At 40.5% G+C, this 24,209-nt stretch overlaps 1 protein-coding gene across 3 annotated transcripts in view; it reads left to right on the top strand.

Moving 5' to 3' along the window:
* LOC121292186 (MAPK/MAK/MRK overlapping kinase-like) overlaps positions 1-24,209 on the top strand; it is a 122,826-nt gene that overhangs the window by 46,886 nt on the left and 51,731 nt on the right. For all 3 annotated transcript variants that reach the window (XM_041213843.1, XM_041213842.1, XM_041213841.1), the window contains 4 exons: positions 6,829-7,007; positions 14,377-14,478; positions 19,606-19,779; positions 21,792-21,909. In XM_041213843.1, coding sequence (XP_041069777.1) covers positions 6,829-7,007; positions 14,377-14,478; positions 19,606-19,779; positions 21,792-21,909 — 573 coding nt within the window. The remainder of the gene's footprint in view (positions 1-6,828; positions 7,008-14,376; positions 14,479-19,605; positions 19,780-21,791; positions 21,910-24,209) is intronic.

The raw sequence follows: 24,209 nt of genomic DNA, 5'->3' as shown, positions 1-24,209 counted from the left end.
AAGGGCTATATTCTGTAACAACGAGGAGCAGGAAAGAGGGGCCCTAGAGTAATTTATATTATTTGATATTAAGTATCTTCCGAAAAGTTTAATTTAATTTAATGGGGTGAGTCATGGCAGAAGAGCTCAAAGCTGTGGTGTGCTCCTCCTGCTCTATGTGGGAAGCTGGGAACATTTCCAGTGCCCGGGGCCAGCAGGTGTGCGGGAATTGTCTCTAGCTGCAGCTCCTGGAAGCCCGGGTTTCAGAGCTGGAGCGGCAGCTGGGGAAACTGTGGAGCATCCGTGAGTGGAGAGTATTGTGGATAGTACCTATAGAGAGGTGGTCACACCGCAGGCTGAGTCCACAGGCAGGAAGGGAATGGGTGACCACCAGGCAGAGCAAGAGGACTAGGCAGGCAGTGCAGGAATCTCCTGAGGCTATTCCCCTGCAAAACAGATATACTGCTTTGGATACTGTTGAGGGGAATGGCCTCTCAGGGGAAAGCAGCAACAGCCAAATTCATTGCACCACAGTTGGCTCTGCTGCCTAGGGAAGGAGTTAAAAAGTGTGGGAATGCAATAGTTATAGGGGATTCAATTGTATGGGGAATAGATAGGTTTCTCTGTGACCGAAAACGAGACTCCAGGATGGTATGTTGCCTCCCTGGTGCTAGGGTCAAGGATGTCTCAGAGCGACTACAGGACATTCTGAAGGGGGGAGGTGAACAGCCAGTGGTTGTGGTACACGTTGGCACAAACAAGATAAGTTTAAAAAAAAAAGGGATGAAGTCCTAAAAGCAGAATATAGGGAGTTAAGCGAATTGAAAAGTATGATCTCAAAGGTAATGATCTCAGGATTACTACCACTGCCACATGCTAGTCAAAGTAGAAATAGTAGGATACATGGATGAATATCCCAGGGGTATTCAGTAGTTAGGAAGGACAGACAAAAAGGAAAAGGTGGTGGAGTTGCATTGCTGGTTAAAGAGGAAATTAACACAATAGTGAGGAAAGCTATTAGCTCCAAATATGTGGAATCTGTATGGGTGGGGCTGAGAGACGCCAAGGGGCAAAAAACGTTAGTGGGGGTTGTATATAAACCCCTAAACTGTAGTGGTGATGTTGGGAACGGCATTAAACAGGAAATTAGAGAAGCATGCAATAAAGGAACATCTGTAATTATGGATGACTTTAATCTGCATATAGATTGGGCAAATCAAATTAGTAACAATACTGTAGAAGAGGAATTCCTGGAGTGTACACAGGATGGTTTTCTGGACCAATTCGTTGAGGAACCAACTAGAGAACAGCCATCCTAGACTGGGTATTGTGTAATAAGAAAGGAATAATTGGCAATCTAGTTGTGTGAGGCCCATTGGGGACAAGCAACCATAATATGATAGAATTCGACATCAAGATGGAGAGTGATGTAGTTGATTCTGAGACTTGGGTCCTAAATTAATAAAGGAAACTACGATGGTATGAGGCGCGAGTTGGCTACGATGGATTGGGAAACGTTACTTCAAGGCATGACGGTGGATAGGCAATGGCAAACATTCAAAGAGCGCATGGGTGAACTGCAACAATTGTTTATTCCTGTCTGGTGCAATGGTAAAACAGGAAAGGTGGCCAAACCATGGCATACAAGGGAAATTAGAGATAGTATTAGATCCAAGGAAGAGGTATACAAATTGGCCAGAAAAAACAACAGACCTGAGGACTGGGAGCAAAGGAGGACCAAGGGATTGATTAAGAAGGGGAAAAGAGTACGAGTGTAAGCTTGCGGGGAACATGGAAACTTTTACAGTCAGTTTTTATAGGTACGTGAAGAGAAAACGATTGGTGAAGACAAATGTAGGTCCCTTACAGTCAGAACAGGGGAATTTATAATGGGGAACAAAGAAATGGCTGACCAACTAAATACATACTTTGGTTCTGCCTTCACAAAGGAGGACACAAATAACATACCAGAAATGTTGGGGAACACAGGGTTTAGTAAGAGGGAGGAACTGAAAGAAATAAGTATTAGTAGGGAAATGCTGTTGGGGAAATTGATGGGATTGAAGGCTGATAAATCCCCAGGGTCTGATAATCTACATCCCAGAGTACTTATGGAAGTGGCCCTAGAAATAGTGGATGCATTGGTGGTCATCTTCCGAGACTCTATAGACTCTGGAACAGTTCCTACAGATTGGAGGGTAGCTAACATAACCTCGCTATTTAAAAAGGGAGGTGGAGAGAAAACAGGGAATTATAGACCAGTCAGCCTGACATCGGTAGTAGGGAAAATTCTAGAGTCCATTATAAAAGATTTAACAGCTGAGCACTTGGAAAACAGTGGCAGAATCGGACAGAGTCAGCATGGATTTACGAAAGGGAAATCATGCTTGACAAATCTACTGGAATTTTTCGAGGATGTAACTAATAGAGTTGATGGGGGGGAGCCAGTGGATGTGGTTTATTTGGACTTTCAGAAGGCTTTCAACAAAGTCCCACATAAGAGATTAGCATGTAAAATTAAAGCGCATGGGATTGGAGGCAGTGTATTGAGATGGATAGAAAACTGGTTGGCAGACATGAAACAAAGAGTAGGAATAAACGGGTCTTTTTCCAAAAGGCAGGCAGTAACTAATGGGGTCCCGCAAGGATCGGTGCTTGGACCCAACTATTCACAATATATATTAATGATTTAGATGAGGGAGCTAAATGTAATATCTCCAAATTTGCAGAAGGCACAAAGCTGGGTGGGAGGGTGAGCTGTTAGGATGCAGAGATGCTTCAGTGTGATTTGGACAAGCTGCATGAGTGGGCAAATGCATGGCAGATGCAGTATAATATGAATAAATGTGAGGTTATCCACTTTGGTAGCAAAAACAGGAAGGCAGATTATTATCTGAATGGCTATAAATTGAGAGAGGGGAATGTGCAACGAGATCTGGGTGTCCTCGTACGCCAGTGGCTGAAGGTAAGCATGCAGGTGCAGCAAGCGGTAAAGAAGGCAAATGATTTGTTGGCCTTCATAGTGAGAGGATTCGAGTACAGGAGCAGGGATGTCTTGCTGCAATTATACAGGGCCTTGGTGAGACCACACCTGGAATATTGTGTGCAGTTTTGGTCTCCTTATCTGAGGAAGGATGTTCTTGCTATAGGGGGAGTGCAGCGAAGGTTTACCAGACTGATTCCTCGGATGGCGGGACTGACATATGAGGAGAGATTGAGTCGGTTAGGATTATATTCGCTGGAGTTCAGAAAAATGAGGGGAGATCTCATAGAAACCTATAAAATTCTAACAGGACTAGACAGGATAGATGCAGGAAGGATGTTCCCGATGGTGGGGGAGTCCTGAACAAGGGGTCACAGCCTGAGGATACGGGGTAGACCATTTAGGACTGAGATGAGGAGAAATTGCTTCACCCAGAGAGTGGTGAGCCTGTGGAATTCACTACCACCGAAAGTAGTTGAGGCCAAAACATTGTATGTTTTCAAGAAGGAGTTAGATATAGCTCTTGAGGTGAAAGGGATCAAAGGATATGGGGAGAAAGTGGGAGCAGGCTATTGAGTTGGATGATCAGCCATGATCATAATGAATGGCGGAGCAGGCTCGAAGGGCCGAATAGCCTACTCCTGCTCCTATTTTCTATATGTCCAGTACTCTGCCTATTGCAAACAGCCAAAGAGACGTGCTAGTTGGTATGATCCGCCAGTCATTGGGACATACGGCCTAATTATCTGGCACTGGCACTGAAATTCGTATACCGCATTAATCATGTGTATGGTAGACAGACCATCTTTTTGGCTTGACAGCAACATCCTGTTTGTGGAAAATACCACTTGAGTTGCGACTGCAAAGTAGCAGGGTGAAACGACTAGTTTCACTAATGCTCAATTTTTTTGAGATACCTTATCCTTTGAGGGTAATTCGTAAATAGGACCTAAGCCATTTGTTCACCATGCAAGCTTGATGCCAAAATAAGTGCATCAAAGCTGTCCAACGGGATAATGGCTACCCCAATCAGACCATTGCTTGCTATGTGTCACATATACTCATGAATGGGCCTAAGGCCTTTGGACCTGAAAAGTGTCCAATCTATCTCAAATTACTCTGGAAGGGTAAGGTATCTCAAAAGATGAGAATTACACAAATCTAGGTGGGAATGTGTGTTCTGAGGATGATGCAAAGAGGCTTTAAAGGGATTTGGACAGGCTTAGTGACTGAGCAAGAATATGGCAGATGGAATATCCACTTTGGTAGGAGGAGACAGACCTGGATGTCCTTGTTCATAAGTTTTAAAAGCAAGCAATTAGGAAGGCAAATGGTATGTTAGCCTTTATCACAAGAGGATTTGAGTACAGGAGTGAAGATGTCTTGCTTCAATTCTGTAGGACCTTGGTTAGGCCACACCAAGAGTATTGTGTACAGTTTTGGTCCCCTTATTTAAGGACGGATATAGTTGCTATTGAAGAAGTGCAAGGAGGTTCACTAGACTAATTCCTGGGATGGTGGGACTGTCTATGAGGAGAGATTGAGGAGACTGGGTCTTTATTCTCCAGAGTTTAGAAGAAAGGGAGGTAATTTCATTAAAAATTACAAATTTTTTAAGCGGCTTGATAGGGTAAGTGCAGAAAGGATGTTTCCCTTAGCTGGGGTGTCTAGAATCAGGGGACACAGTCTCAGAATAAAGGGCAAGCCATTTAGGACTGAGATGAGGATTCCTTCACTCAGAGGGTAGTGAAGGTTTGGAATTTTCTACCCCAGAGGGCTGTGGAAGCTCAGTCATTGAGTGTGTTCAAGACAGAGATTGATAGGTTTCTAGATACTAATGACAACAAGGGATTTGGGGATGGCATGAGAAAATGGCGTTGAGGTAGATGATCCGCCATGATCTAGTTGAATGGCGGAGCAGGCTTGAAAGGCTGAATGGCCTACTCCTGCCCCTATGTTCCCATGGTATCTACCTTGACTATTCCCTGTGGTAAAGCATTCCGTATTCCAATAGCCGCGTAAAGAAATTTCACCCAACCTTCTTCCTCACTCTATTAATGATTTTAAATTGACCTTTTAGTCACTGACTGTCAAAATGAAGCCCTCTGAGCAACCCCTTTTATAATTTTGAAAAAAACGGCATCTTAGCTCACCTCTTGAGTGGAAATAGTCCTAATATCGCAACGGTCTCCTCTTCAGTTTCTAATCCCTAAAATTTGTTCTGTTTGACTTCTTTCTATATTCGATCTGGAAAAGTGTGAGGCAATGCATTTGGGGAGGGCAAACAAAGCAAGGAAATACTCAATAAATAGGAAGTTATTGAGGGGGGTTGAGGAAATGAGAGACCTTGGAATGCATGTCCACAGGTCCTTGAAGGTGGCAGGACAGGTGGACAAGGTGGTCAAGAAAGCATATTGCATGCTTTCCTTCATTGGATGAGGTATTGAATACAAAAGCAGGGACATAATGATGGAACTGTATAAAACACTGGTTAGGCCACAGCTGGAATTTTGTGTATATTTCTGGTCACCACGTTACAGCTCGGACATAATTGCTCTGGAGAGAGTGCAGGGGAGATTTACGAGAATGTTGCCAAGGCTTGAAAATTGCAGCTATGAAGAGAGATTGGATAGGCTAGGGTTGTTTTCCTTAGAAAAGAGATAGCTAAGGGATGACCTAATTGAGGTGTACAAAATTATGAGTGGTCTAGATAAGGTAGACAGGAAAGACTTGTTTCCCCTAGCTGAGGGGTCAATTACCAGGAGGCATAGATTTAAGGTGATTAGTAGAAAGATTAGAGGGGATATGAGGAAAAACCTTTTCACCCAGAGGGTGGTTGGCGTCTGAAATTCACTACCTAAGTTGTTGGTTGAGGCTGAAATGCTCAACTCATTTAAAAGGTACCTGGATCTGCATCTGAAGAGCTGTAATCTGCAAGGCTACTGACCAGGTGCTGGAAAGTGGCATTAAAATGAGCAGCTGGTTTCTTTTTTCTCTCTTTGATTGGCGCAGATACAATGGTTTGAATGGCCTCTTTCTGTATTGTAGTTTTTCTATGGTTCTAATTCTATTCATCATCTATCTGATTCCTTTCATCTTCCATATTTACTGTTGTTTGAGCATTAAGGATTGTTGTCTGTCCAAAAATCAAGCTTATCTAGAAAATGTAATAGGATAGCCATAGCTGAGGAATAATGAATAAAAATTATACATTATTATCTGTTATTCTGAATTGAATAGCCAACTTAAAAATGATTATTGAGGACTATATGGTAATTTGGGATTTACATAAAATAAAATTTTAAAAAGACTGAAAACAAGAATGATTTTGAGGGTTGAGTGAAAAGTCAAATGGCAACACATGATTATGAATTTATTTTTGTTTAGTGAGTTTGATTACTAATAGGGAAATGGGTTTGAAAGAGAAACTAAGTCTTGGATTAAAATTCCATTAATTATTGACCTGCAATAAATTAATGGCCTGTATTTATTAATGATGACTCTGTTCTGTTAGCTTAGCTTTGTAACTTCCTTCAGGTAGTCCCTGTGATGTTGCCTATTTAATACCTGAACAATAATATTCAAAAATGGAAACTGAAATGGATAAATGATAAAAACAAAAAAACTGCGGATGCTGGAAATCCAAAACAAAAACAAAATTACCTGGAAAAACTCAGCAGGTCTGGCAGCATCGGTGGAGAAGAAAAGAGTTGACGTTTCGAGTCCTCATGACCCTTCGACAGAACTGGATAAATGATATGGATGCTATGATTCTCTGTAACTGATTTCTAGACCAGTTTATTAATATGGAAAGATAATATTGATAACTACACCATGTTTTAAATATGCTGGGTTTACCGTTGCAGCAAAACTTACTGAAGTTGGCAGATTTTGGTTCCTGTAGGAGTGTCTTCTCAAAGCAGCCATATACAGAATATATTTCCACCCGATGGTATCGAGCCCCAGAGTGCCTTCTTACAGATGGGTACTACAGTTTCAAAATGGACATCTGGAGCACAGGCTGTGTTTTTTATGAAATAACAAGGTGAAGTTCGAACTCTACTGTCATAGAAATATTATTTGGTGTTGTTGAAAAATATTTGTCTTTGAACCATTTGACAGTTCAAATTTGTACAGCTAGTTAATCAAGTAGTAGCTTAGGGGATCTAACAGCACTAGGATTATGAATTTTAATTCCTGTTCTAGTTGTGCATCGATTTAACCCAGTATTTACAGTCCCTTTTTAAAAAACAAAATTACAGTGCCATGTAGACATGCTGGTTTACTGGCTGTGAAAATTATTTAGCTCTTGGGAAATACATTTCTTAAAATAGGAAAAAGACTTAATATTTTAAATTACATAATGTTTTTCATGAGGTGTTCAGATTTGTCCCCCGAGCTCTGTGGCCTCCTCCAGCTTTGGGAGCTGTTCCCTCCCAAACTGCCTGTTCCTCTGACTGACCTTTTGTACACCCGCTTGCACCCCCCCCCAACCAAAACTCTCTTTGACCCACCATTCATAGCCATCTTCAGCTGTCTGGGCTCCGTTTGCTGGAATTCTCTTCCTAAACCCCTCCACTCTCCACTTCTTAACCTCCATGTCTTCCTTCAAGACCCTCCTTGAAACCAACCTCTTTATCAGTTGGTCACTGTACCCAATATCTTTTTCTTTGGCTTAGCATCCAGTTTTGTCTAACTGCAGCTCTCCTGAAGCACTTTGTGACACTTTTCTATGTCAAAAGTATTAAAAAGTTGTTGTCAGTCCCTACATTTGGTATCAAGGTTAAAAGGTAATTACGGAGTTCTGACACCACCATTATCAGCTAGTCTCCTTGTAATTTGTATTAAAAATGTTACTATTAAGTTAAATGTAGTTTCTGAGGGATTCAAATTGCAGATCTACGGACATGGAAAATATACATTAGGATTTAGATGAAGAGCCTGAATTAGAGTGCTTTTGACAATGTAAGTTAGCTTCGCTATTCCAACGAAGTTTACTCCTGATAATCAATTCTATCATTTTACATGGGATTAGTGTAAAATTAATGGTTGTGTCGTTGCCTGTGATTAACGTTTTGCAATTTTTAAAGATGGTCATGTATTATTCCAAACTGCTGGTGCTTCTGTATCCAGTGACTATCTCACAATGATTGCCAATGCCTCATACATTTCCTCCTTAGTGTCGCTTGGCACTCTTTGATCTTCTATCCCAGGGGATTAATTGGTTTTCAGACCTTTAATACTTAGAGAAAGTAATTACATAGATTGTTGTATGTGGGATAGACGGGAAACTTAAGTTTCCTCAGTTTCAGGCTCGTTTGTTCAAGTACTGTAAATATTTTTTAAACTTTCTTATTCTGCAGCAGTGCTCCTTTCTAGCTTTCCCTCTTCTCCTCTGATCACTATGTTAACATATTTCCGCAGCAAATCATAGAATAATACAGCACAGATGGAGGCCATTTGGCCCATTATGCCTGTGCCAGCTCTCTGAAAGAACTATCCAATTGCTCTCACGCCTTCACTTTTTCCCCATCACCTGCAAATTTTTCTTCTTCAAGAATTTATACAACTCTCTTTTGAAAGTTATTACTGAATCTGCTTACAGGACCCTTTCAGGCAGTGCATTCCAGATCATAACAACTGTCTTAAGAAAATTTGTTTTCTTCGTTACCTCTGGTTCTTTTGCCAATTACCTTTAAATCTATGTCCTCAGTTTACTGACTCTTCTGCCACTGGAAATAATTTTTTCTTATTTACTCCAACAAAATGCTTTAAAATTTGAACACCTCTGTCAAATCTTCCTTTACTACCTGGTCTAAGGAGAACAACCCCAGTTTCTCTAGTCTCTACACTTGTTCCTCATCACAAGTTTCATCCCTATTCTTGCTGCAATATTTGTAGATGTCATTTTTCCTCTTTGTTTCAGTTTTGATTTATTAGTTTATCTTCTTAGGACTTCACTTGTTTACTTTCCACTTGCTGGTCTAGTTATATTATTATCCTCTGTGTTCAACGTTATGCCTTTAAAGATGTTCTATATGCCCTCTACTGGAGTGAGCTCGAACAACCCTCTGCGATCAATTTGCTTAAGTTGTTTCCTCATTTCTTTTGAAGTTAACTCTTTTTAAAATAATATCAGAGTGAGGTTGTTTGTTGATGATTGCAAAGTATTCCATTCCATTCACAATTCCTCAAATAATGAAGCAGTCTGTGCCTAGTTGCAGCAAGACCTGGGAAACATCAAGGCTTCAAATGAAAGCTGGCAAGTAATATTCGTGCTACACAAGTGCCAGGGAATGACCATCTCAACAAGAGAGTCTGATTACCTTCCCTTGACATTCGATGGCATTACCATTGCTGAACCCACACCATTAACATCCTGGGAGTCAGGCACCAGAAACTGGATCAGACGCATACAGACTGTGGTTAGAGGCTGGATATTCTGTGTCGAGTGACTCACTTGCTGACTCCTCGAAGCCTTTCTGATATCTACAAGAAAATAGAAGTTGTGATACACTGAGGGACAGCGACCAGAGAATGATTAAGTCAACATAATCTGGGATTCAGAAATATCAAATGTCAAGAGTTAAGTTTTTTAAAGTATCCTTTTATTCATTCACAGGATTCAGGCTTCACTGGCAAGGCCAGCATTTACTGCCCATTCATTCATGGGATGTGGGTGTTGCTGGCTATGCCAGCATTTATTGCCCAAACCTAATTGTCCTTGAGAAGGTGGGAGTGAGCTGCCTTCTTGAACGCTGAAGTCCATGCGGTGTCAGTACACCCACAGTACTGCTAGGGGCGGAAGTTCCAGGATTTTGACCCAGCAACAGGGAAGGAATGGCGAAATCTTTGCAAATCAGGATGGTGTGTGGATTGGAGGGGTACTTTCAGGTGGTGGTGTTGCCATGCATCTGCTACCTTTGTCCTTCTAGATGGTAGTGGTCATGGGTTTGGAAGATGCTGTCTAAGGAGAATTGGTGAGTTTCTGCAACGCATCTTGTAGATGGTACACACTACTGCCATTATGCGTTGGTGGGGGAAGGAGTGAATGTTTATGGGTGGGGTGCCAGTCAAGCAGGCTGCTTTGTCCTAGATGGTGTTGAGCTTCTTGAGTGTTTTTGGAGCTGCACTCATCCAGACAAGTGGAGAGTATTCCATCACACTCCTTACTAAACATCACCTGGTTCCCACACCCCTGCCAAGATTGTTTAAACCCTCCCCAGTAGCACTCTCAAATCGCCCTGCAAGGACATTGTCCTTGCTCTGATCAGGTGCAACCCATCCAGCCTTTACATACATTCTAAGTATCCTAGTGCACTTTTTTTTTCTTTGAATTGTATGTAACCAGCATACAATAATACAGGAATAAAGAAGTCTTGCTGCAATTGTTCAGGGCTTTGGTGAGATTACACTTGGAGTACTCTGTGTAGTTTTGATCTCCATATTTAAGAAAGGATATACTTGCATCAAAGGCAGTACAACAAAGGTTCACTATAGATTGGTCCCTGGAATGAGAGGTTGTCCTATGGTGACAGGCTGAGTAAATTAGGTCTATACCCTCTGGAGTTTAGAGAAATGAGAGGTGATCTCATTAAACCATACAAGATTCTGAAGGGGCTTTGAAGAGCAGACACTGAGAAGTTGTTTCCACTGGCTGGGAAATCTGGAACATGATGGCACAGACTTGGGATAAGGAGTGGATTGTTTAGGACTGAGATGAGAAATTTCTTCACTCAAAGTGTTGTAAATCTTTGGAATTCTCTACTGCAGAGGATTGTGGATGATCCATCATTGACTATATTTCAGGCTTGGAGTGATAGATTTTTGGTCTGTCAGGGCATCAAAGGATATGGGGAGCAGGTGGGAAAATTGCATTGAAGCCAAAGATCAGCCATGATCGCATTGAATGGTGGAACATGCTGTATATAGACATATAGTCTACTTCTCTTATCTTTTGTGTTCTTGTACAATTTGTACAGTTTTTTTTAGAAAAAACTAGAGCATCCTTTTTTTTCCTCTGGGTACTGCTTTTTTCGGGTTTGTACTCAGATTTTGCATGATGCAGTAGTATTGGAATATTGACAATATCATTGAATTATGTACTTCTACAGCTTGGCCTTGCCAGGTACAGAGAATTTCCACATCTTGGGGGTTGTGAGAAGATGGGGAGTAGTAATTTTTAGAGAAATGAGCCTATTCAACATTTAGTTCAGTCATTTTGTTAAAGATACTGATGTTGCCAGAAGTCATTCCACCCCACGCCACCACCCCCATATAATCTAGCCCCATATAAATTTTTGCTGTATAGAGGACCACATACAGGACCGGCCCGTAGTGTTTCCCTGGATTAATCATGTTGCTGATGGGCAGAACCCTGGAAAACGATCAGGAAACTTAATGCTTTGTTGCACTTGGGAGTAGATGTTTGAAGCAATGAAACCTCTTATGGTGGATTTATCTGTGCAGGCTTAATTTGTCCCGCCCAGCAGTCCATATGTATCGGCCGTGCATGCAGCTGGAAGGTTTGTCCCAGTACTGTGGTGTAACTGGTGGAAATATTGAAATTACTTTGCGAAAGAGAGGTCGTGGGGAAGAGGTGTTTGACACTAGAGAATTCTGGAGCACATGAGCTATATTTCTTATAATCCTGTCTATACAAATTGGGGTGTAGGGTGGTGGAGGGGAAACGTATCCATTTGCTTGTACAAACTTGGCTTGTCTCAGTTTCCCCCAAGCACACCACTAACTATGCAACTCACTGTGTTGTTTTGTCTCTGGCCCTGTAAATATTTCTTGTTCTTGTGGAGTTCCGGCGCATGCTGAACCACTCTCATCCTGCAGGTGGTGGAGGTGGAGTTGGAGTTTTGGTACTCGAGTGTTGTGTAAACCCATTGCACAGTGCAGGAGCTTAGATTGTGAAAGAAGGCTTTCTTGAGTATTGATAAGATGTGGAAATAGACTAAACATGGTGGCTGGAATTTTACAACAGTAAGTGTGAGGTGACACACTTTGGTAAAAAAAAACTAGTAATTATACCCTGAATGGAAGTGGGCTTTGTGCTGTGGAAGAACTGAGGGATTTGGGGGTTCAAGTCAATAGGACATGAAAAACAGCACCTCAGGGTCCTGAAGCAGCAAAATTAATCAATTTCTAAGTTTTATCTAAATTTTATTGAGCCTATATAAAATCTTAAACCTTCAGTTACAGTATATGCCTAGTATTGAGTATATAGTATGAGTATATAGTATAAGAAGGATATTGTCGCTTCAGAGAGGATACAGTGCACAAACCCTAAGATGCTGCCTGGTATGAAATTTTCTTTGCTCTTGAACAATGCAGATAATATGGTAATATGATGAAAATGTATAAAACTATGAAAGGATAGGATAGGCTTGATAGAAGCAGACTGTTTTCTGTAGTTTAAGCATCAAGATTAAATGTAGCAGATTCAGAATTGAGGACAGGAGAAACCGCTTTGTGAGGTTGTGGAGTTCACTTTCAGGGTTTGGTGGTTGAGGTGGAAATTGTCAACAGTAAAGATTAAATTGGATGGATGATGAAAGGATGTGATAATGAATGGGTGAATTTTGTTCGAATTGTTGGCTTATGGGAGGAGGATAAAAGGAGGGGGGAGGTGAGAAAGTAAAAACAATAACTATCACCAGAGAAAAAGTACTAGGGAAACTAATGGGGCTAAAGGCCAATACATCACCTGGACCTGACGGGTTGCATCCTAGGATATTGATGGAAATAACTGCAGAGATAGTGGATGCACTGGTAGTAATCTTCCAAGAGTCCTTAGATTCTGGAAAAATCCCAGAGGATTAGAAAACTGCCATGTAACACCCTTATTCAAAAAGGGAGGGAGCCAAAAACAGGTAACTTTAGGCCAGTCAGCTTAACATCTGTCATTGGGAAAATGCTGGAGTCTATTATAAAGGATATAATAGCAGAGCATTTAGAAATACATAATCTAATCAAGCAGAATCAGCATGGCTTCATGAAGGAGAAATCATGCCTGACAAATTTATGAGAATTCTTTGAGGAAGTAATAAGCAGGATAGATAAAGGGGAACCAGTAGATGTAATATATTTGCATTTCCAAAAGGCTACTTAATAAGATGAGCCCATGGTGTTGAGGATAGTATATTAGCATGGAAAGAAGACTGCCTAACTAATATATGACAGAGAGTTGGGATATGTGGGGGCATTTTCAGGATGGCAACCTGTAACTAGTGGAGTGCCACAGGGATTAGTGCTAGGGCCACAATTATTTACCATATATATTAATGACTTGGATGAAGGAAATGAATGTACTATCACCAAGTTTGCGTATGACACAAAAATAGGTGGAAAGGCAAGTGGTGAGGATGATGACAAAAGGAGTCTACAGAGGGATATAGACAGATTAAGTGAGTGGGCAAAAAAGTGGCAGATAGAATGTAATGTGGGAAAGTGTGAGGTTATACACTTTGGCAGGAAGAATAGAGGAGCTGAATATTATTTAAATGTAGAAAGGCTGAAGAAAGCTGCAGCACAGAGGGATTTGGGGGTCCTCGTGCTTGGATCCCAAAAGACTAGCATACAAGTTCAGCAGGTAATGGGCAAGGCAAATGGAATGTTGGCCTTTATTTCAAAGGGAATGGAGTATAAAAATAGGGAAGTCTTGCTAAAACTATACAAGGCATTAGTTAGACCACACCTAGAATACAGTGAACAGTTTTTGTCCCTTTATCTAAGGAAAGATACACTGGTATTGGAGGCAGTCCAGAGAAAGTTCACTAGGTTGATCCCGGGGATAGAGGGATTTTCTTATTAGGAGAGGTCGAGTCAGCTGGGCCTCTACTCGTTGGAGTTTAGAAGAATGAGAGGTGACTTTATAGAAACATATAAGATTTCTTAGGAGGCTTGACAGGGTAGATGCTGAGAGGTTGTTTCCCCTGGTGGGAAGAGTCTAGGACCAGAGGGCGTAATCTCAGAGTAATGGAAGGCCCATTTAAAACAGAGATGAGGAGGAATTTCTTCTCTGAGGGTAGTCAATCTGTGGGATTCTTTATCCCAGAGGGCTGTAAAGGCTGGGTTGTTAATTATATTCAAGGCTGAGACAGACAGATTTTTAATCAGTAAGGGAATCAAAGATTATGAGGAAAAGGCAAAAAAGTGGAGTTGAGGATTATCAGATCAGCCATGATCTCTTTGAATGGCGGAGCAGACTCAGTGGGACGAATGGCTTACTCATGGGCTGGGTAAAGGATGATATGGGCTGGGTGACCCAAATGTTGTAATGTCTGTGTATTTCTAATACAACAGGAGGTCCAATATATGCGCACGTACATGCACACAGCTGATTTTAAACATAGTGAAATATCGAATCATTACTTAAAATTTATTTCGAAATTTTTTACCTGCAGCCTACAGCCACTTTTTCCTGGTTCTAATGAAGTCAACCAAATTGCGAAAATCCATGAAGTTATTGGAACTCCAAAATCTGAAACCCTAAGGAAGTTCAAGCAGTAAGTACATCCTAAATTACAATAAACCATTGATAACTTTCAGAATTTCGATTTGGACCATTTTCTGTCAATACTTATACCTGACCCTACATGATGCACATTACCAAGCCAGCGACATCTACGCTGGCTGGGCCACATCCATCAGACCAATGAAAGGTCTATACCTAAAGACCTCTATAAAGCGAACTGGCCATTGGGTCACAACCTGCTGGACATCCATACTGCTGCCACAAGTACACCTGCAAGCGGGATATGAAGATGCCAAAAGTTGACACACAACTGGGAGACATTCGTTGACAGCCATGACCTCTGGAGAGGCACTGGAATACAGAAAGCTACCTTCTCAGCCCTCTGTCTTCATCTGCGGCAAATGTGGCAGAAACTCCCATGGCGGAGTGGGGCCCCTGAGCCACTCCAGGCGATGTTTAATCACAGTTTGCATCTTGGTGGCCAACTACCATCTCACAAGATAGAAGGCTGCCAGAGAGAAACATGATGCATATGCCAGGAGAGAACAAGAGGAATGCATGTTGACTGACTCATTTTTTTTCTTTTACATCAAAATTTTTCCCCCTCGACAGAGCATGTTCTTTTGGTGACTTCATTGCGATCTGAACTTAACACAAACGTAAAGCAATTATAAGCATGAAACTGCTTCACTACTCGTGGTGAAATACTATGGGGCTTTCATATACAGCACTGCTAGAGTAATTTTTAATTGAACACTTCTGTTTTAATTTTTTTGAAGTGATGGCTGCAAAAATTTATAGTTGTGGCTGCATTTTTTTCTGTAGTCACCATGTTGATTTGTCTCATGCAGTATGTAATTTGATTCAAAACATGGGGCAGAAACATATGGGTGGGAAGATTTCTGCTGTTCACTTTTTATAGTTCTAAAATTATTTTTACAATTACAATTTTGTTATACATAAAAAGTAGTGGAAATCTTCCTTGTAGATTTATTTGGATCTAAACAGAAAAGTTCGATAACTACACCATGCACTCCATATCCTTTGTATTTGAAATATAATACTTTAATTCCAGTGTAACTCTTCACAAAGGAACACTTAAAGATTGCAAAATGATTTAAAGATACTCAATTACTTTAAAATTTACTTGCTATTTTTACATATATATAGAGTTGAGGTGTTTAACTTCATGTTAAGCTTTTTCTGAACCATAAAACATGGTAGCCATGAAGCTGATTGATGTTTTGGCCTATTGGCAGTTGCTGCATAAATTCACCAATTACTGTAAGTAATCAATGTATCTTTTCTTAGCAATAAGAACACAAGAAATAGGAGCAGGAGTAGACCATACTACCCCTTGAGCCTGCTCCGTCATTCTTGCGATCGTGGCTGATTTTCTGCCTTAACTCACTCTCCTGTCTGCTCACCATGTCCCTTAATTCCCTGAGAGACCAAAAACCTCTCGGCCATGAATATACTCAACAATGCAATATCCATGACCTTCTGTGGTAGAGAATGTCAAAGATCCAACCCTCTGATTTGAGAAAATATCTCCTCATCTTAGTCCTACCTAAATGATCAACCTTGTATTGTGATACTCTCTGCTCTAAATTCCCCAGTCAAGTGAAACAACCTCTCAGAATTCTGAAATGAAGAAGAAATATTCAGCAATTTTTAATTCCGGTTATTTACTATACAAATCCTTTTCATACTGTGTACCCTGTGAAACCCCTTCAGAACCTTGTACACTTCAATAAGATCACCTCTCATTCTTAATTCCAGATAGTATAGGCCCAATTTACTCAGCTTCTCATCATTGGACAACCCTCTCATTCCAGGGACCAATCTAGTGAATCTTTGCTGCACTGCCTCCAGCTGCAAGGCAAGAATAATGACATTAATGAAGCAGAAGCCTAAAAAATTCCAAGCAGATGGGGTGAGAATAGATTATGGTAGAGGGCTTCAGTAAGAAAGTCCACATTCATTTTGGTCATGTAATCGTATAAAACAAGATCTCACTAGCCTTTTTGCTGACCCTCATTGCTGAATACAAATTGTAAAGTATTAAAAGGAAACTTCAGTAGTACTTCATTGCATTTGAAGCTCTTTAATGTATTTTTGAGAAACATATGGATACATATTTAATTCTTAATCTTTCTTTCATATTTCACATTCTGATGTTTTCTTCCTGCCACAAAGCCTGTGTATTCTCTTTCTTCATGGGACCTTTCCTGACCTATTTTATCAGGCTGGAATTTGGGGTATCCTGTATTTTTTTGGGGGGAGCAGGGGTCATGATACACAACCTGACCATGCAAATCAAGATGGGCACCACACAATCTTTGTGTACCCTTCTCCGCTGCATTATTGTACTTTCCAGCAAAGCGTCTCCTGTACTGCTGTCTGCTGCTCCAAGCTGCCTGCAGCCTCTACACAAAGCAGGGTAGGGGTGACAGGTTTGTTTGCCGATCACCTCGTACAACTAGCCTGTTCTTCTTAAAGGCAGAGTATACCTTAAAAGGAAGTTGCACAAAAATATTACTGCAATATAAATTATTACAAAGTGAACACCCAGCGTAGATAGAGGGTTCCAGATGAATGCAACACTGGAGGCATAAATGTGCACTGGCTCCACAGGAGACCCTTAAGGATCACCATCAGAATGGAGTGGAGTTGATAGTCAGGGAGGTCAAATTCCAGAGTCTGGACCCAAGGATCTGGCAGTAGTGCTATAAGAAGTCAAATGAACTTGCCATCTTCATGTAACATCTACCCACCACAAAAGCAGCCTGTCAGACTGCTCAATGCTCCACACTAATTACACACATCACTCAGTCAGCAGCACTCCCTAGCACCCTGGACTCAGGCCCAACATCCAGATACTCCACCTCACACGCCAATCAAAGCTGCCAGTTTCACATCCTCCTTGTCGCCTGCACATAATTCCTGTTATTCAGCAATGGCAGGCACATCATCCAGACACATTGCTACACAAGCACTGAATTTATGCCTCTTTTATAATACACAATAAAAGGAAGCAAATCAGAACTGCTGGGGACAAGGATGTATGCATCTCCTGAGCCCTATGAAGGAGATGATTGCCTGCATCATGGGATTGATTGCAACAGGGCCCATGATATTACTGAGAACATTGAGAATAATGGCATGTCACTGTTTTGTACCCTTTCTCAACTCATAACACACCCTCATTCTGCTATCTGGAATGATGACCAAGCTGCACACCATGTGACCATTGCCCTCTTTCCTACCACACCACCCCCCCCCCCCCAAAAAAAAATCCATCTGTCCGTCCGTCCACCACCATCCACTTCCTCTGAGTTCCTGCATTCAGACACACAAGAGCTGCTGCCTGCCACACAGCGCTGATAAAAAAGCGCTGGCACTATGATACATGTGACCACATAACTTGGTGGCTGGTATAGAGTTGGGATCAGCACATAGTGAGTCATCCAGGCACAGGTGGCGTGCATTCAGGCCAGGGAAAAAAGATGGTTTGGTTGCCAGCTCACCAGAAGACAAGGTAGCGGATAAGTACTGTTGCAAAACATTCAGGTGACAACTCCGGTGAGACGGTATACAGGAGAGTGCTAAAAGGACATGCACACTAAGATGCTAATTGCATTGGCTTGCCAGGCAACGTCCTGTCACTGTCAATGAGCATGGACAAGTCTAGCTCCAAGTTGACAGAATGCATCATGCAGAGCTTGCCCTCTCTGCTGCATCTCCTTGTCATGCTTCAGACTCAGAGACACTACCACTGCTGTCCTCATTCCTGTTGCAGACTTTGCATGTGCAGATCAGCTGCTCCTCTGCCCACCCCACCTCCCCCCCTTTTACCCTGCTTTGAGAATGCAGCAAAACTGGCAAATCCAGGAACTCACTGAAACACCTCAAAAAAACAGTCCAGAATACCTCTAGACACTTTGCAATAGAAAACGTTTGTTAAAATCACTTTGCCTGCAATTTGGATGCCTGGGTCTTTAAATAACCCTGGTTCAGAGCCCATCTTGCAGCTTCACACGTCCTGTTTGCTGAGTGATGTAGGAATAAATTGGCTGCTCATTAAATAAGGAATCCTGGCATCACATCAGCTGCTTGGGCTGTGTGATGCCGGAATAGCATTAATTCAGTCTCCTATCACACGCAGGGCCGCCCCACCCCACGTGCCCTTCTAAGAGAATATGCACAGGCCTTGTAGAAGGCAACTGGCAGCATGGTGAACAGTGCAAGGCTACAAGTGGCATTAAATTAGGTAATTTCTCATCCAAAATCCTGAAATTTCACTCCAACTTGCCTAGTTCATTTTTTTTCCTCATTGTCACACCACTTCAGACAAATTACATAACATATTTCCATCTTTGTCAGTTTCACCACACTGTGTTGTCGTGTGTCTTGAAAAATCATTTCAGTTTTCTGTCCCATATTTTACTCAACTAGGAACAGCAGATCAACTTATATTCTGTTGCTGAAGTCTTGATTAAACTACCACAGCCTGAAGTGTTCTTTCAAGGTTCCATCACCTGTGTTTAACCTGTACTTGTGTAGTACTGCATAGTTACTTTGTTGCTACTACTTTTTTTTCTGGTGTATCCCAACTCTCCTCTGCTCTGCTGTAAGGAGCAAAGATGAGGGCAGCTTGGTTGGTAGCTAATGTCTTCAGTGTTAGAGCTGGGATGCGTGCATCCCAGCCATTATAGATAAACACCATTGCAACTGTCACTGTGAATCCTTGTTGGACAGTTGGTGGCTATTATACCTGTACCCTAGACTAGAGACAGTTATTTATGATTATTGTTGCATTCTGCTTTTGCTATTGGACTGAAGGTGCTTTTACAATGTTTAAAGGAAGGAAGATCATTTGGTTGACCTATTCACATTATCAAGATCAAAATTTCTTTAAATCCTTGTAATTTTCCCTGTAAGCAATTCTGGTTTATTCCTGTGATATGTGGAGGTTGCTTAATGAAGATGCTTGTACAAAGTAGGAAATTTATAATACCACAGGTAGTGAAGTTCAAACAATTATGTGTGGTTTCTTCTGTTAATTTTTGTAATGCCTTGTACTTAAATGTTTAAAGCTGTTCTGTTTAGATTATTTGAGTAGAATAATGATCAATTTATATGATTTTAAATGTAGAACACGGGCTATGAGTTTTGACTTTCCCCAAAAAAAAGGAACAGGAATATCTTGCCTCATTCCGCACACTACCTCTGAGAGTATTTCACTGATGCATGCAATGATGGAGTATGACCCTGAAGAAAGAATCACTGCTAGGCGTGCATTGCAGCATCCTTATTTTCGCGAATTGAGGTGAGCCAAAGTTTCCAACCAGCATGACACTTGATTATTTCTCTCGTTCGTGTTAAATCTGTCTTTGACCATAAAAATACTCATGTTTTATCTAGATATTCCTTGTGAACAAACTCTTTTGTGTTTATCAATAGGTGAATTTTCTACAATGTATTGATATTTTAAAAATGTTTCCCTTTAATATTTTCATAAAATCATAATTTTTGACTTTGCACTTTCAGAAATTGATTTGTGTTTAAAGGTAAAAGGAATGTTAAAGCAGTAAATTTACTTTGATAAAAAATTAGTAATAATTTCAGTGTTTGGGGTGAAATTTTATTCAGGGTTTTCAAAAGGACAGTTACTTCAGTAAACATTATTGACATTCTCTTGACTTTCCTACTGAGTTTTCCACCCAGTGCCAAAATATGTTTTTCCTCTATCAAGACCCTGGGATAAACGAATATATTTCAGAACATGAGCAATTCAGTTGAAAGGGAAAGAAAGTATTTGCACTTATTTAGGGCCATCTCTCATCTCTGAGAATCATGTTAAAGTGTTAATTTATACAAATTAATTTTGAAGCACAGTCATTTTTGCCCTTCATTTTTGTTAGGCAAAGATAGATATTTTGTAGAATTAGACAATTGAATTGTCAATTCTATGTCAACTGAACTGAATTTATAAAGGAAAATTGTTTTTCAACAAATCATGAACTTCGCAATTTCAGAAGATAGATAAAAGTTAAATTTTTCGCAACAAAGAAGCCAGTTTGAAAGAAAGCATTCAAAGCATGGAAGGTACCATATCTGTATACATTTCTTTTATAAACCAGAATCTTTGTAAATTTATCACTTGAAGATTTGCAGCCAATTTATTGAGCACTGAAATTCAGTTTAATTCAGTCTGATCTGTGAATTGCTACAACAATAGAATTCTATCATGACTCTATTTTCTTAATATCCCCCATAGCCTTTAGTGTCTTTTCCAACTTCATGATGGTTTTGATTTAAGAGTACTGTAATAATTAATGATAAATACTATCAGATATTCAAAAAAAGGTGACACAGAGGTGCAGATAGCTACAGACTAATCTCGCTTACATTCCATGTCAAACAATGAATCAATTATCAGGACAAAATCTGAGGATTATATGAGCAATTCTAGACTAATAACCATCTCAGGAGTAAACTCTGTCTGATCAAAACCCTTGATTTCTTTGAGGTAGTGACATCTGAAGTGCATTGTTTGAAATCATATAACATGGTGGCTTGGAAATATAGCCACATAGCGCCCATTGAACAGATTCCTAAGCCTCCAGTAAGAAGTGCAGAAAGCTCATACTCATTACAAGCCAAAAATATGGCACCCACCATATTGACTGAGGCCAAAAAATTGGTGTGTAATGATCACACCTGAAATAGGCATTGGGCTCTTTGCATGTACAAATAAAATATAGTTACAAAATATAGCTCCAGGTTTACATGTGGCCTAACAGTCAGTTCTTAAAGGGATTGCCTATTAGGTTGCAACCAACCATCCACACTCGCTTCCCAGTACCCTTTCATTAATTATCTGAAGGCCGCTGCTATCTTTGTTTTGGCCCATCTTTCTTTCCACATCGCTGGCAAGCTGCTATTAGTGCCCAAAACTTGCTGGCTCAATTATATTGGGACCCAAGGCCCAAAATCAGGTGTGCCTCTGGCCTCATTGTTCAAATGCAGGGACTTTTCCATGTGCCCCCAACCCCTACGTTATGTGCCCAGTCAAAGCATTTTGAATGATTTGATTGGTTTATCAAATAATGGTGAAAGTGAGATAGGAAAATTGAATGGGAAATGTGGTCTTGGGAATTTACAATGGTGAAATTTACGCAAACATGATCACAATATAACAACTGGAGGAAGGTTTTAAACAGAAAATGCTGGCTGATTTAAGATTTTTAATAGATCATTTAAGTTGAGAGAGAAGGATACTAGTTCACATTAAGTAACAAAAATAAACATGCTCATTGTGATTTCTCTTTCCTGTAGATTTGCTGAGAAACAAGCTGCTACTATACAGTGTAGAGTTAAATGCTTAGAAGAGAATGAGAATCTAAGTCCAGCTGTGGTGCACAACCTCTGGCGAATTCATAAGGGACGCAAGCAGGTAAAATGAGTAACATTGGTACTTGCCACTTGCCTTTCTCTGTTCAACCAGCTAATTAACTGTTCCACCAGCTAATTAACTGTTCCACCATTAAAACAAATGCCAATTTTTTCTAGTGAAAAGTTACCTGAAATAAATATATAATTGTTATACTGTGATTATTTGCAGCATATTTATATGTTTTGGAATGCTTTAAAATTGGAATAGCAACTCTAATTTTTGAGCAGAAATGGTCATTTTAAACATTGTTCTGGTCTCATGTTTTGTAACATATTTAATATTTAACTATTGAATACGGACTTAATGGGTAGTGCTCCTGAATTGCATTAACAAATCTAATCTGATTTTTTTCATCTTGACCTAACACCTTTGATAAAGCATTAAAGCTGTTACTATAATTTAGTACCTAAGAGCAATAAGGTGTTCATTGTCTGGGTGGTAATCTGTCAGAGCAGATTGGGTGCTCTTTGTAGATGCACAATATTAGTTCCATTATTGGATTCTACCCAGGTGATGAAGATGAAAATCATCTTCAATATTTTTCCATGAAGTTATCAATGTTAGCTTAAGGGAGACCCCACAGTCTGAGTACGCACAGTGTGGAGCCTTTCCCAAAATGCCTCTGTTGGGTTGTCAGCCCAACAAGAATGATTTTCTTCGGCCTCATTTGGTTGTTTTCCCAAAATATTTGAAGACACTTAGAAGACAATTTTCACAAGATTTAGTCAGCTAAAACTAACATTGTGCATTATTAGACAGCTTCCCTGTTAAAACAGATATATGGAAATGGATTGTACTTTAAACTTAAAAGACCCTACTGATATGCATCTTCCCATGCCTTTGTTTATCATTAAATTCCAAAACAGTTAAATTCTTTATTATTCTCAGTAAACTTTGGGGAAGATTTTGTTAGATAATTGCGCACCATCTTTAAATATAATTTGGGTTCAGACCTGTTGAATCAAACATGATATTTTTTGTGTATTTTAAACATCACTTTAATTATGATAGACTTCTTGTCTACCAACAAAGCAGCAACTTTGACCTTACCAGTGTGAGGGTATGCTATTTATAGACAGCTCTTATAACTCAGGACACTGATTATTTCAGTCATTGGAGCCATGCCAATAGAGGTTTCTTGCTTCTGTGGAGGATTCTCTGTCGCTCCTCTTCTAGGTGAATGCCCTCTATCGTTATACTTTTTCTTATCACTGTTCATAACTCAGCATCCTGTGCCAGCAGCAATTTTCCTTTGCCTCACAGACGTTACATAAACTTCATTGCATGAAGAAAGGAAGTCATATCAAGGAAATGTTTCCCTGTTGCCGAAATAGCACTTTAATATCCTTGCAAAAATCCGGCAGATGCTGGAAATCTTAACTATAAATGGAAAATGCTAGAAATACACAGCAGGTCATGCAGCAAAAACTCTTCACTGATTGGAGTCATATCTAACACAAAGGAAGATGGTTGCTTGATGTTAGAGCCCCAGGATATCACTGCAGGAGTACCTCAGATACTGTTCTAGGCCCAAACATTTTCAGCTGCTTCATCAATGAACTTCCCTCCAACATAAGTCAAGATGTGGGGATGTTCACTCAGGATTGCAGTGTTCAGAACCATTTAGTACAACTCAGATGTTGCAGCAGTCTGAACCCACATGCAGGAAGATCTGGACTACAGTCAGGCCTGGACTGATAAGTGCAAGTAACATTCACACCACACAAGTTCCAGACAATGACCATTTTCAACAAGGGGAAATGGTTAAATTCTCTCAATGTTCAATGACATTACCATTACTAAATCCTTACCATCAACTTGCTGGGGATTACCATTGACCAGAAACTTAACTAGACCAGCCGTATAAATACATTGGCTACAAGAACAGGTTACAGACTGGGAATTCTACAGCGAATAACTCACCTCTGACTCCCCAAATCTATCCACCATCAACAAGCCACGTGAATGTGATGGGATACCCTCCACTTGCTTGAATGAGTGCAGCTCCAACAACACTCATGAAGCTTGATACAATCCAGTACAAAGCAACTTTCTTGATTGGCACCACATCCACCACCTTAAATATTCACTTCCTCCATCACCAATGCACAGGAGTAGCAATGTGTACCAACTACAAGATGCACTGCAGCAACTCACCAAGGCTCCTTCGACAGCTCCTTCCAAACCTGCAACCTCTACCGCCTAGAAAGGCAAGGGAAATAGATGCATGGGAACACTACCACCTGCAAGTTCCTCTCCAAATCACACACTACCCTGACCTGAAGCTATATTGCCTTCCC

This window comes from Carcharodon carcharias, chromosome 20, assembly GCF_017639515.1.
Source record: "Carcharodon carcharias isolate sCarCar2 chromosome 20, sCarCar2.pri, whole genome shotgun sequence".
In the NCBI taxonomy this organism is placed as follows: Eukaryota; Metazoa; Chordata; class Chondrichthyes; order Lamniformes; family Lamnidae; genus Carcharodon; species Carcharodon carcharias.
The sequence above is the reverse complement of the archived record's forward strand: the minus strand, read 5'-3'. Positions and strand labels throughout refer to the sequence as shown.